At 41.8% G+C, this 12,152-nt stretch overlaps 1 protein-coding gene across 1 annotated transcript; it reads left to right on the top strand. All coding sequences in view use genetic code 11, as the record gives it.

Annotated features, from left to right (window-relative positions):
* Nucleotides 1-10,411: 10,411 nt before the first annotated feature.
* EGR_03801 (hypothetical protein) lies at nucleotides 10,412-10,981 on the top strand (the record flags this gene model as incomplete). The annotated part of the gene is made up of 1 exon (XM_024493050.1): nucleotides 10,412-10,981. The coding sequence occupies one exon, from the start codon at nucleotides 10,412-10,414 to the stop codon at nucleotides 10,979-10,981; it is 570 nt and encodes a 189-aa protein (XP_024352511.1).
* Between the last annotated feature and the right edge of the window lie 1,171 nt (nucleotides 10,982-12,152).

The following is a 12,152-nucleotide window of genomic DNA, read 5'->3' as shown; positions in this document are numbered from 1 at the left end:
CATCAAAAAAGTCGAGAATTTCTATGAGACCGCTTGAACTGCTGAAACAATTATTGTTTCCGTCAATACCAGGTTCCAAAAAATTATTACGATTTTCGGTAATAGATGGCCGAGGTGACTTGTTGCAACTGAAGGGACTTATAAAGTGCACTTCGATGCATGCATTATGAAAGTACCTATGCACCATTCTACCTGTACTTTGAAACCTTGAAGAATGTCATTTAAGCTTGATGGACTTGATCCAGGCCTGTGTGCTTTCCAAACTGGGGTTGACTTGCTTGCAAAGTTGCAGAGGCTTTCTGTCAAATTTTGGGGATATAAGGCAGTAGAAATTGCTATCTAGGAATTATGTGAATGATTTTATCTCGGTGACGGAACATTAAAGGCGTGTTCCTCATGTTCTAGAAGATATTATCTCCTTTTTAGTAGCAAACAATTGGCATATTCAACATCAGTGATGAGCCAATTTGTATGCATCTGCAGCATCTTCAAGGGGGTAGTGGTGGAACCTGTAACTTGTATCACAAATGTACTTCAAGGATCATCCGGTCGTTTTCGTTTTTCATTCATGATTTGTGTGCGGATGTGTATGAGAAGGGGCTTCAGGCACAATCATTCAGTAGAAATTGTTCCTTTCCTGAAGATATCGTAGCTACCAAGGAAGAGGTCACCCCATTTGATACAATTTGTCACTAACCAGGACTGAATGGTCAGTCAATGGAAAGAAGACCCTACCTCTGAAAGGACCTTGAAATGCACTTACGATTGGGGCTGAAAGGAGACGCTGTTGTCCCTCCTACTCCGTTTTCTGTGCTCATCCCTACACCAAAAAATTTTCATCTTTTGTTGCCTTCAACATTCAGCAAAATGGGGTAGCCGGCTGGGAAACGAAAGCAGAATTATCAAAACGGAGTGTCTAGAGCCAGGTATTTTACCCTTAGACACTCGGCACTGCAAAAAGTTAAAATCTGAGAGCTCTTTCCATGTTGAAAGAATCATAGATTACAAGGGAGACGAACTTATTTCCTTACCTTAACAGCCTTTCGACGAATTCCTCTCCTGTTATGACTTCTTTTTTCACAGCCAGTCAGGCAGGCATAATCACCAACAGAGGCAGTTGTCATCTTTGAGGGCATTCACATTTCCAAGTGTTCGGTATCACACATCTCCTCGAGGATAAGTGGCATTAAGCGCCGTGTATAATTACAAATGTCAATGGAGACTAGTCAGTAGTGTAGCCACGTTGGCCTTTTCACCGTTTGACAGATTTGACTAACAGTTGTGTAAGTTGGACAAATTAACTGTACACTACCATGGCTCATAATTGGGGAGATATTGTGGAAAGATCTTGTCATTTCTCCTCCCTTTTATTGCAAAAGTTAACCCATTTAAGCATTGTGCCAAAGGTACCATTCAAAACGGATCGCCTACTGAATGAACTGCATTGAGAGATTAGAAGGGAGCAAATTTTAGTTAATTTAGACATAAAATTCCACTTACGGATCGGTTGTTGTGGTGGCTTTGTGCTCTACAATTGACTTTACGCAGAAACTATACTCCTGTCACCTATTCACATCCACAAAACACCTGAAAATGAAAACTTTTCTATCAGCTTTTTTGTGTACTAAATTTCAGTTTAGAGTACGAGTGAAATCCGATTCACGTGTTTAAGAGCTTCAAGCTAGCTTTTTAAAACCTATAGTGAAATATCAAGCCTTAAGTAACAATTTTTTAGGGACCTCTTTCCAATCTACAGCTAAATCACTTTTTCCATGACTATCCTTCTACGAATGGCTGTTGTAAAATTACCCGACTATTTCCCGCATTTCACCTAAAGAGCTAACTTGTTTTAGAGGTCTGGAAGTTGTAGTTATAAATGAAATTTTTCTATAAAATTAAAGTGGAGGAAATGTACTGTAGCGCCCGGAGACTTTGCCGAGTATGAAAGCCTGTAAATGTACTGCTGGCGTACAGAGGCTGCTGGCATAGCCCGGAGAACATTCCTCCCAAAGGAGGTGCAATAGGGGAGCTCTAAGTGGCCCTGGGAACCAAAACAAAGAGTTATACAAATAAATTAAATAGTACATAGCCCCCATCTCCATAAAAGCGTCGTCTCTGGCACTCCCCCTAGTCAATCTCCCTCGTCAGCCATCACAAAGCAGTCGGGGCTGTGAGAAAATCATCAACCATCCAGCAGCGTCAGTCATGGAATTCGCGTGTAACTGAGAAGACAACTGACTGTAATATCACTAATCTCTCTTGGCATTTCCAATGGATCTGCAAGTTCAGCCTGTTTAAAACCTACATTGGAAGACGAGGGAGCTAGTTAAACATCACACAGTTCCATCACTAGTCGGAAGCCCTCTTGATTAAAGGCAGAGGCATCTAATAAATAACAGGGCTTAATAATAGTTACGGGAGGTGAAATTTTGCATCCATATCTTCTTCTCACGTCGTTCTCACAATAAGCTATTTTACTTCTATCCAGCTAGTGGGGAGGTGGAGGAGACGTCGCGTGTTTATTTCATTGATACCTCCTGCGGGTACCGTAGGCGGCTCTGTAACTAACTTCCCAGATAGATCACAGTCACTGTCTCTTCAGTAGGCAATAGCGTTCCCGCAGAACACGGGCTGGGGTAATTGCCAAAGGGAGACGTCATTTTTAACCCTTTATTAGGAGTCGTCACAGATTCTCCCATCCTTGGCATATGCTCTCCCCCAGTCATGTTAAGGTTTGACGTTCAGCAATATGGCACCGTGAGACTTCCTCTTTAGATAATAGAAAACAAAGTGCCAAAAGCAGAAGGGCTGGAGGATCTACTGGCATGGCCCAAATGCCGTGCCGCCCAATGGACATACAATGGCAGGGAGAGAGTTAACTAAACAATAAAGTATTACAGTATTGCACCCATACTTATCCAGTTCCTTGGCTGTACCACTTTCGAGGTTTACTACACACAGCCCTTTAAGTGTTCCCCTATTACCGTCAATGAACCCAGGTAAACTCTTACTCTCCCTCTTATAGAAGTTTAATTTTTATTTCAAAAATAGCGGAAGCATGGAACTGCATAAGTCAGGCTCAAATAGAAAGAAATTGTGTGATTTAATGTAGCTACAGAAAAGAAAAAAGGATTTACTGAAGCAACAAAAGAGCATATCGTCAGGTGGCCGTATGGCTCTCCACACGCCAGCGTTGGTGATGGCACATTACAGGCACACAGGTGTATAAGATCACCAGTACTTTCACATCAACTTTGTACTACTTTTTCGTCTCTTCAACTCCTCGTAGATTAAAACCCGATGAATGAGATTTAAGCTTATCTGCTTCAGAGCACGACATTTTGACGATTTCAGAGCTGCAGAAGCATCGCATCCAATTTGTCTCATTTTAGAGAAGGCATAATAGTTCAAAGAACTGTTTAGAAGTGAATTAGATAATCCGATTTTAGATGTAAATTATCCAAAGTCTTATCACGCATGTGGGCACAAAATTGGAATACTTGGGCTGTACGTTCAACATTTTGTTGTATTATCAAAGGCACTTAAAGCTCCGTCTTCGTAGTTTCGCTGGGCGGCATGGCCTCCGGGGCATGCCAGTAGCCCTTCAGTCCATTTGTACGTCGGCAATACATAATGTGCCCTAGTATTATGTTTATATTGTTGGCAGGGGAAAGTGAACCCTATCATAAAGGACAACCGCTCTGAATTCACCTACCAAATGCTAAACCTCAACATGATTGAAGAAGGGCTTGGCCTAGGGATGGGAAAATCCGTGACTACCCCCACAGAAGGATCAAAAATGGCGTCTAGCCATAGCAACTACCCCAGTCCGTGTTCTACAGAATGTTGTTAACAGCCAGAGTGACACTAGCTGTAGGTGTAAACCGTCTGAAAAGTGCGATGCGGAGCTGTCTACGATACCTGTACGAAGATGTAAATGAAGGGAACATATGATGCCTCCTCAACCCATTCTCAATCTGAATAGAAACCAGATAGATAAGGCTCGGCAGCCCTGAAGTTCGAGTAAGTGGCAAGGAGGGACAGAAACTATTTGAACCCCATCCTTCAATAAATGACCTCCTCTTTTTTAGCCAGTCTTCCTACGACTGGTGATGGATATACGCAGTGGCCTGCACACTCCCACCTTCCCCTAATGCAGTTCCCAAAAGGGGCAAATTTCCAGATCCAGCGGAATTGACAAGAGAAACCATGGACATTGCAGTCAGGTATTTTATCATTTACATGCAATGCCGATGACTGGGGTAGCTGATTGGCTCTTGGGTGTTTTTCTCACGTCACTGACTACGTTGTGATGGCTGACGAGAGAGTTTGATTGAGGGGAGCGCCGAAGATGATGTTTAAATGGTGAGACGGCCACGCAATACCTTGATTGTTTGTTTAAGTAGTCATTTTAATTTTGCGGGAACTTGAGCCTCCGCCTTTGTGCTTCTGTTGGACGGGATGGCCTCGGGGTCATGCCAGGAGTCCCTCAGCCCCTCTCTGCGTCGGCAATGCATATTCCGTTTTATTATTATGACTTCTTCCGACTTCAGGAGGGACTTGAAGTATTACACAATATTCGTGTTGTAGTTTGTATGGCAAATGTCAACTAATATACCAAGAGCATTCACTGAGACTGATAAATGACGATCAAACAAGTCATCGGTCAACTTGAAACGAACGCTTATTAAATAACAAGGCACATTTCAAAGTTCATGCAAGGAAAACTTCTCCTTGAGAAGCACCAATGACTGCTAAAATTGGTCAATGGAAGGCAATTTCTATTCTTACAAGAGGGCACAACTCAGGACCTCTCAGAAAGAGATGAGGGAGTAATACTATCGTTCTTTAGATGGTATTCCACAAAGTAATGATTACTATTTGATTAATATTTGACAGGTACATGATAATTTCAGAGTAAACAGTTGGAACCCTAACGGTGAGACACGAAAGGACATGTTTGCGGTTCAAATTTTGGAAGTAAAATACTTCACATAAAAGGGATTTGTTGGCCCGGTGAGAAAGGACGGTTGTTTTAACAAATAAGATAGCTCAAGAGGCCATCAATAGTAGCCTGAAAGAAGCGCAACCTCATTTAACTACTTCATATTGAAGACAAAGGAATTCAAATAAATATTTGAAAGGACGTCAGCCATCCAATTCTTAAAAGACTGGATTTTTAAGCTATTTTTGCACCTTTGACAGGTCTACTTCCAAAGCCTGTCCAACATTCCCCTTTAGGACATTTTTAGCTTCTCAAGTATGATATGTATACTGACAATGCTGGACTGTCATATGCAGTTGCCGCTCAAATGTACATTAAAAATGCAAGTGGTCTCAGACCGGTCTGTTGGTGTCACAGGATTTGGTGGCACCACATGTCGTGATCAGTTGAAGGACACATGACATATTTGTGATACGAGTGCAAAATCCACACTTTTTGTTGTTATGCATTATTATCTTTACAAAATAACTAGTAAACACACTTTTCATGCTGTTAAATAGTGTGACAGAAGATAACTCGTCCAATTTGAAGGCCAAGGTTTTTCATGTCAGCAAGCTGGCACCGAATTTTCCTAAGTGACACACTACACACATTTTTGCACTTGCGAGCCTCATTTCAAAGGTGGCTTTACTTCATGCTTTCAACAGACAGTATGAATTGAGCCTCAAGCTCACTAAAGTCATCAAAATTCACATTGCAGTGATTTCTGATACTTTTTTCCCTACACTTGAAGGCGCTTTGCCATCCAGTCACCGTGGCAATAAAAGCCCTCCACGCCTGTCCTGACGTGCCGTGTCGAGTCGTGTCTCCTCTCATATCGTCTACTTTTGGTGGGAAATTTTTCTACGAAAAAATCTCCTGAGATTTTGCCCTAGCATGTACTTGTGTGTGTGTTAGTTTCCTAGGGACTGCTACCATGGCGCTGGAGGAAATAGATTTAGTATCGGTGTTACTTGGCTGGTGGTGACCTCATGGTTAGGAAGAATTTGGAAAAAGTGCCGTTTGTTTCTCCAGTGCTTTTTGACTCAAACCACTTGACAATTCCTTTGTGTAGACTTTACTGCGTTAGAGCATCTCAGAAGATCTGAAAGGTCATGTCGTCGAGAAGGGAATACAAGCTTGTGTGTTTAAGTGCACCTTAGACTACCAAATAGCACTTTTCCAGCCTGAATATTGTCTCCAGCGCTCCCTACGACCGCTTGAAACCTCATCTTACAGCGAGACAGAACTAAAATGCTGCGATGGGTCCGTTTCTAAGGAGAATATTGCCTACTAGTGGTGGTATTTGCTGAAGGTCTGGTCTGGATTTCGGTGAATACCATCTGCTCCAAGGTGAACCATTTCGTAGAGATGTTCTTCAGTGATAGTACTATCCCTACCAGGCGCAATCTCCATTGACGACATCCTAAAGGCAAGAGGGGGTGAAAACGTACCATGCCTCATAACTGCGGTTGGGAACTTTGTGATCGGAAAGTAAAATAAGCCATTCGCATGGATCATTTCCAATTCCTTGAATCCTTTAATATCGGCCATTGCAAATGTCTCAAAGCTTGGAGCCTATCGAAGTTGGACGCAGGTTTAGTCCCTCTACGGTAGATCTCTGTAGATTTAGTTCTCCTCAATTAAAACCCCTTAAACTCTTTTCTTTCCTATGTAACTCTACAATCAATGGGTTTGAAGTTTACCACACGGGGTGTCGAGTCTCCCGAGGTGGTGTTTCTGCTTGGCAGTGGCATAGTAGATTGTGAGCCAAGTCATTTTGAATTTGAAAACTCGTAATTTCTTAAAAGGTTTGAAGAAATTAACTGTGTGGAAAATAGCAGACTTAATTTGCCATCAAATGTCCCATGAAATTCACAGTACGACAACTGACTAGGTCACATGTTTCATTTCTTATTAAATGACAGGGCAAGAGAAGACAACTGCCGAGGCGTTAAAGGCACATTTCACATTACTACAAATTCAACAGAGCTACCTGAATGTCACATCACGAAGGAACTGGCCTGCTATCCAATTAGGTCGAAGGCACCACCACCAATAACACTGGTGGCCAGGTAAATGGTTAGTCTGACCACCACCTTACTCCTGACGATAAGACAACTGTAGACGTGAAAACATCCATTATGGAAGCATAAAAGGGCAAGTACAAAGTACAGCAACTAGAAGATCAGCATACACAGAGCTAAATTTAGGGCAGTGTCATAAGCAGTAAAAATATTTTACTGATGATGTTATAAGCCTTGGGAATATGCTTTTAGTGTAAACAGAGGGAAGAGATGGGGATTAAATTCGGAGTTCCACCAGAAAGGCTTCACCATAACGACGGGGCGAATAGTTGGCATAGATGAGAGCTAAAACCTTCTCACACACTTTTTTGGTTATGATTCTGCCATTTTTGTGAAACAGCTCCGCGGTTGCTGTCATCGGTCCATTCAGCTTGAGAGTTTGAGGACCTCGTTACTCATCACATCAACACTATCGTAAAACAACGCATCATTTTTTAACACAAACAACTTTATGACAGTGCCCCCACGCCGAGGAATATGAAGTTGCTTCTCCAACACATTACATGCCAAATGTATATATGGCATACCTTGGCAGGGCTTGCGAACTAGAATTGGAGCCATCGTACTGAGTGAGACTATTCCAACGAAACGCAAAGAGTTAACTGACTCGTAATAAAAATGATCTTAACAGAGTAACTTAAGTTAAAGCAACTGATGCATCACAGATTATTCTAAAATTATCTTTTTACTCAGCACCCATCCCTCGCCTTCTAAAACAAGCACTACGTCATCCCTAGAAATGTAAGTGCTTTGAGTATGGTCTGCGATGGTTGTAATATTTCCCCATGAGCCTCGTAATGCAGGTCAGCAACTGCAGCTAAGCTTCGCCAACTCAATGCGCTATAACTCGAAGTTGTACAAGACAAAATTTTTATTGAGAGACAATTAGGGGTAATGAAACGGTAGAAAGATGGTCCACTTCTCCCGAGACAGCTAGAGATTTCACGGCTCCTGGGACGAGGGGGAGGAAAACACTATCTTACCTCACTCTCTAAAATTCTGTAAGTTAATCTCAATATCACTGCCTACTCCCGACGTGATTTACAGAGAGACTGCTGCCCATTAAAACACGTTAAATCATTCGCCGTGTAAGTAATCTTTGTTTTACACTGAAGTGGGAAATTAGCGTTAACTATGAGTGCTAGACAAATACTTATTAATATTTTCAAAGAATTTCTGCACAGTCACTGGTTTTAGGTCCTTATTGACTCTTCCTCAAGGCTAAGTAAATCACTCCACTGTCTGGGAACCCCAGTGAATCCGTGTCAAATCACCCAATCATATGAAGAGTTCTCTTAAGTCATACAAGAGAGACAGAAGGCATGACTAGACTGACGCTCCAGAGGGTGATGAATTTTCACGCATTTTTCTCAGTGTTTGCACGCAGGACATGTGTGTGTGTCCTGTGCTGTGCGTGTCGGTGCAGATTGAATGTGATTGGCCACTTGGTGGATGTATCAGTAGGGGTGGGCGGATTTTGACCTTCTTTTTTTCAAAATATTCTTGAAGCACCCCTCGGATAACATACTTGTGGAAGGCGTCGATACCTCAAGACGACGGTGAGATCAACACGGTGCCTCTTACAGACTCGCGCTATGCGTCAAGTGAGGTAAGATGAAAAAATTGTGTTGAGGCTTGAAATTTCAGGATTTGGATTCTCAATTTTCTTAAAAAATGGGATTATTTAATCGCCCTGTAATTTTGGGTAAATTTGTTTGCATTCCAAAAATATTTTGCAAACTAAGCGTTCAAGAGACAACTAACCTGATTTTTGAAGTAAGCTATTCTTCTGACATGTGATGGACGTTCGTCCTTGTTAACTATTCCTCAGTTCCTAAAAATAATCAGCTGGTTTACAAATGGATGCTTCTGTAGAACACAAAAGCCCCAGAACTCTTCAATACGTGACGAAGTACCATAACACAAAGCTCTCACCTTCGTCTTCCCTTGAAATAGGACATTTTTGAGTACTTTTATTATTTATATATGTCTGCTCAAAGAAAGACGAATTAAAGTTTGACATCCCAATTAAGCTGTCGAGGTGTCTCATCACATTTTGATCGCCTTGTGACTTTTCAAGAAAGCTATTTCTGACATTATTTAAAAATACTGCTTTCAATTTTATCCTAATCCACTTTGAGAGCAGATAGCTGAACTGCAGTATAGCTGTAAAATTTGTTTTCACTTCCCACCAAGGAGTAGTTTCATGGGTATTCCAGTTCATTAACCTGCCTAAGTGACCTATCAAAATAGGAGGCAAAATAGGTCAAGGTCAGATGACACAATTGAGTCAATTAAACTTTTCGACTTTAAAACCGAATGGAAACGACGATGTGTTCGATTAGGCTACCTTATTTTGGTTTCGAAATTCAATCTCTTCAAAAACTCTTGTCCTTTTAATATACGAGCTTTGTAGATCATTTTAAATGAAATTAATAAGCCTGCAAGTAAACAAACATGGCTGCATTTAAATTTAATCCACAGATCTTTTCAACTACGTACCATCATTACATAAAATACGCCACTCTTCTTCTAAGCTGTCAAGGCTAATTTAAAATCAACGCACGATGATATGTTGAAATGTTTAAAAAGAAGAAATTTTCCAATTTTCCAAACTATAGTTATTGCATCTTTTCAAACACTAGTCAAGCGTGGTAACGAAGTCATTACTTCAACACCTACAAAACGCCTTCTCATCGTCTGACCTCTAACTGATTCAATTTGGGTCGAATTCGTTGGCACCGATGAGGGTTTGCGATGTGTTTGCATCTGTTCACGATCAAGCACAAGAAAAAGGCGAAAACTTTTGCACAAATTCATTTAGCCAACGGGGTGATTGGTGGTCCTTGCTCTAGCATCTAGGTCCCGTAATGGGCGCAGCGAGACCACCCTGTGATGGACATTGGGTTCTGCGCTTTTAAACTTTTGCTTCAAACCCACTAGAGGTTGTTTCCAGTCCTTTGCAGTTTTACCCGCATTACCAAACTGAAGCGGCTAAATTAACTGATCTCTCCAAATGATTATGGAAGCATTTCGTATTTACTAAGACGCAGGCATTTTCCAGAGCCAAAATTTCTTCTAATAAATTCGCTGAAAATTTGTGAAAAAGTAATGCTTATTTTTATGGGAGACATTCATACTAAGTAAACTTGTTGGCTGTGCATATTATTTCCGTCAGGAAAAAAGCTCAAATTTCCCTGCAGTCAGTAGGAATTTTGAGACCTTGCCAGCTCTGCCTTGCATTCTACAAACATATTCATATTACTGCACTAGGATACTTTGTTTTCTTAATGGAAGGAAAAATTTTTCTGATATTTGGAACTGCTAATTCCATTTCAGAATGCCAAATGACCTTCAGGCCTCCATCCTCGCCCTAATTCTCGCAGTACTTCTGCCTCCGATTTTCACATTCCCTCCCCATTTCGTCACCCCATCACCTGCCATTCTCAGACGCATTCTTCGAGCTCCCCTGCCTGGACGTCTAACCACTCCTAGCGCCATCACCTTTCACAAACTTAGATCCGTCACCCCACAGCTTAGTCCTCTTGAAATGGCAATCGACTCGACTTTCGGCTTCGTCGCTAGTGAGGAGGCCTCAGAGGCGGCCTGTCAACGAATTTCAGGGCTATCCAATCACCAGCGCAACCTCTGTCGAAGAAATCCGGGTCTGATTTGGGCTCTGATTGATGGAACCCAATTAGGACTGTACGAATGCGTACATCAATTCAAGCATGAAAGATGGAATTGTTCAATGGCTCGGGTGATACTGGGTAGACCGCAGAGTGAAGCGCTTCCACTGAGTAAGGATCCCTCACCGACCACGAACCTTATTGGCGAGCTCCAGAAGACTCTGGAGAAAGGTAGGACTTGTTCACCTTCTAAAGCCTTGTCACCGGCTACTGCTGAGTAACTACAGTGTCGAAGAACTTTTAAGACTTTACCGAATACCTGGAAATTCACATGGTTATGGATAAAGTGTAGGTGAGGAAGCATGTTAAATGGTCCCCGTAGGGGATGTCAAAAATAAGTGACTTCAGATGCATAGCTTGCGATTCAAAACTGATTGGAAAACGTTTTCCTTTCAAGGCGAATCACTCAGGGACAAATGCTTTATGCTCCTGGTGGGCCAACTATCCTTGATGGTGAAGAATTACAAGTTGCTTGTGACAGGTTAATTTCAACACTTAGCGAGGGGATTATTTGACTGATTGCCACCCAACGATTCACTCATAAGGTCATTCCACAAGAGGATGGCAGCAGGATGTGATGGCCGATAGAATCGCAAAGGGCCAAACCATGATCCCCGTACCAAATGTCGAATTCGTGGAAGTGATCAGCACTTGTCATTACCGTTTAACAATCACGGGCAAAACCGAGGAGATAGTAAGCGAATACAAACAGGATTTTATTGGCATCTAGAGTAATCTAAATAGTAATTTTGAATCTCAGCAAAAACGTGATCAAATGGGATGTTTTGCAATGCAGTGGTTCGATATTTTTCGCTCTTTTTTCTAACATAAACACCGCTTCATGCCCCGTGGATGCCTGTGATTGCCTAATTCATTAACCTCGCTGTTTCACAGGTCATGATGCCTCCGATTCCCATTAAAACTGGCACACATGGATGCCGACTCAGCTGTCGCTGTGTTTACACTCAGCCGAGGGCTTCTTGTGCGTAGAAGAGTGAACAAATGAATAAAACATTGAATGAACGAACAAGCGATTGAAGCCATTCTGAATGGCGACCATAGCCATGAGAAAAATGAGCCGAATTAGGTTAGGTGCCGGCCTCGTTAGAGAATCAAAGTGGGAGACGCTTCATTATGGCATTTTTCTAGGTCGGTGCCTAATTGGCTCTATTCAACCAAAGGCACTATATACTACTTAAATACTAATCAGTCACCTCGATAATGATTTTGAAAAGGTTTATGATAGTCATTCCGATCAAAGAGGAAATGCTGCGCTGGTTAAATAAATAGACACCTTGTTAAATCCTTTTGGTTAGGTAGAAGACTTCTCCACTTTTTAGCATTCTTTTCCCAGATTTGTAAGGAGAAATGACTTTGTACTGCAATAATCAT

This window comes from Echinococcus granulosus (assembly GCF_000524195.1).
Source record: "Echinococcus granulosus chromosome Unknown EG_S00021, whole genome shotgun sequence".
Taxonomy (NCBI): domain Eukaryota; kingdom Metazoa; phylum Platyhelminthes; class Cestoda; order Cyclophyllidea; family Taeniidae; genus Echinococcus; species Echinococcus granulosus.
The sequence above is the reverse complement of the archived record's forward strand: the minus strand, read 5'-3'. Positions and strand labels throughout refer to the sequence as shown.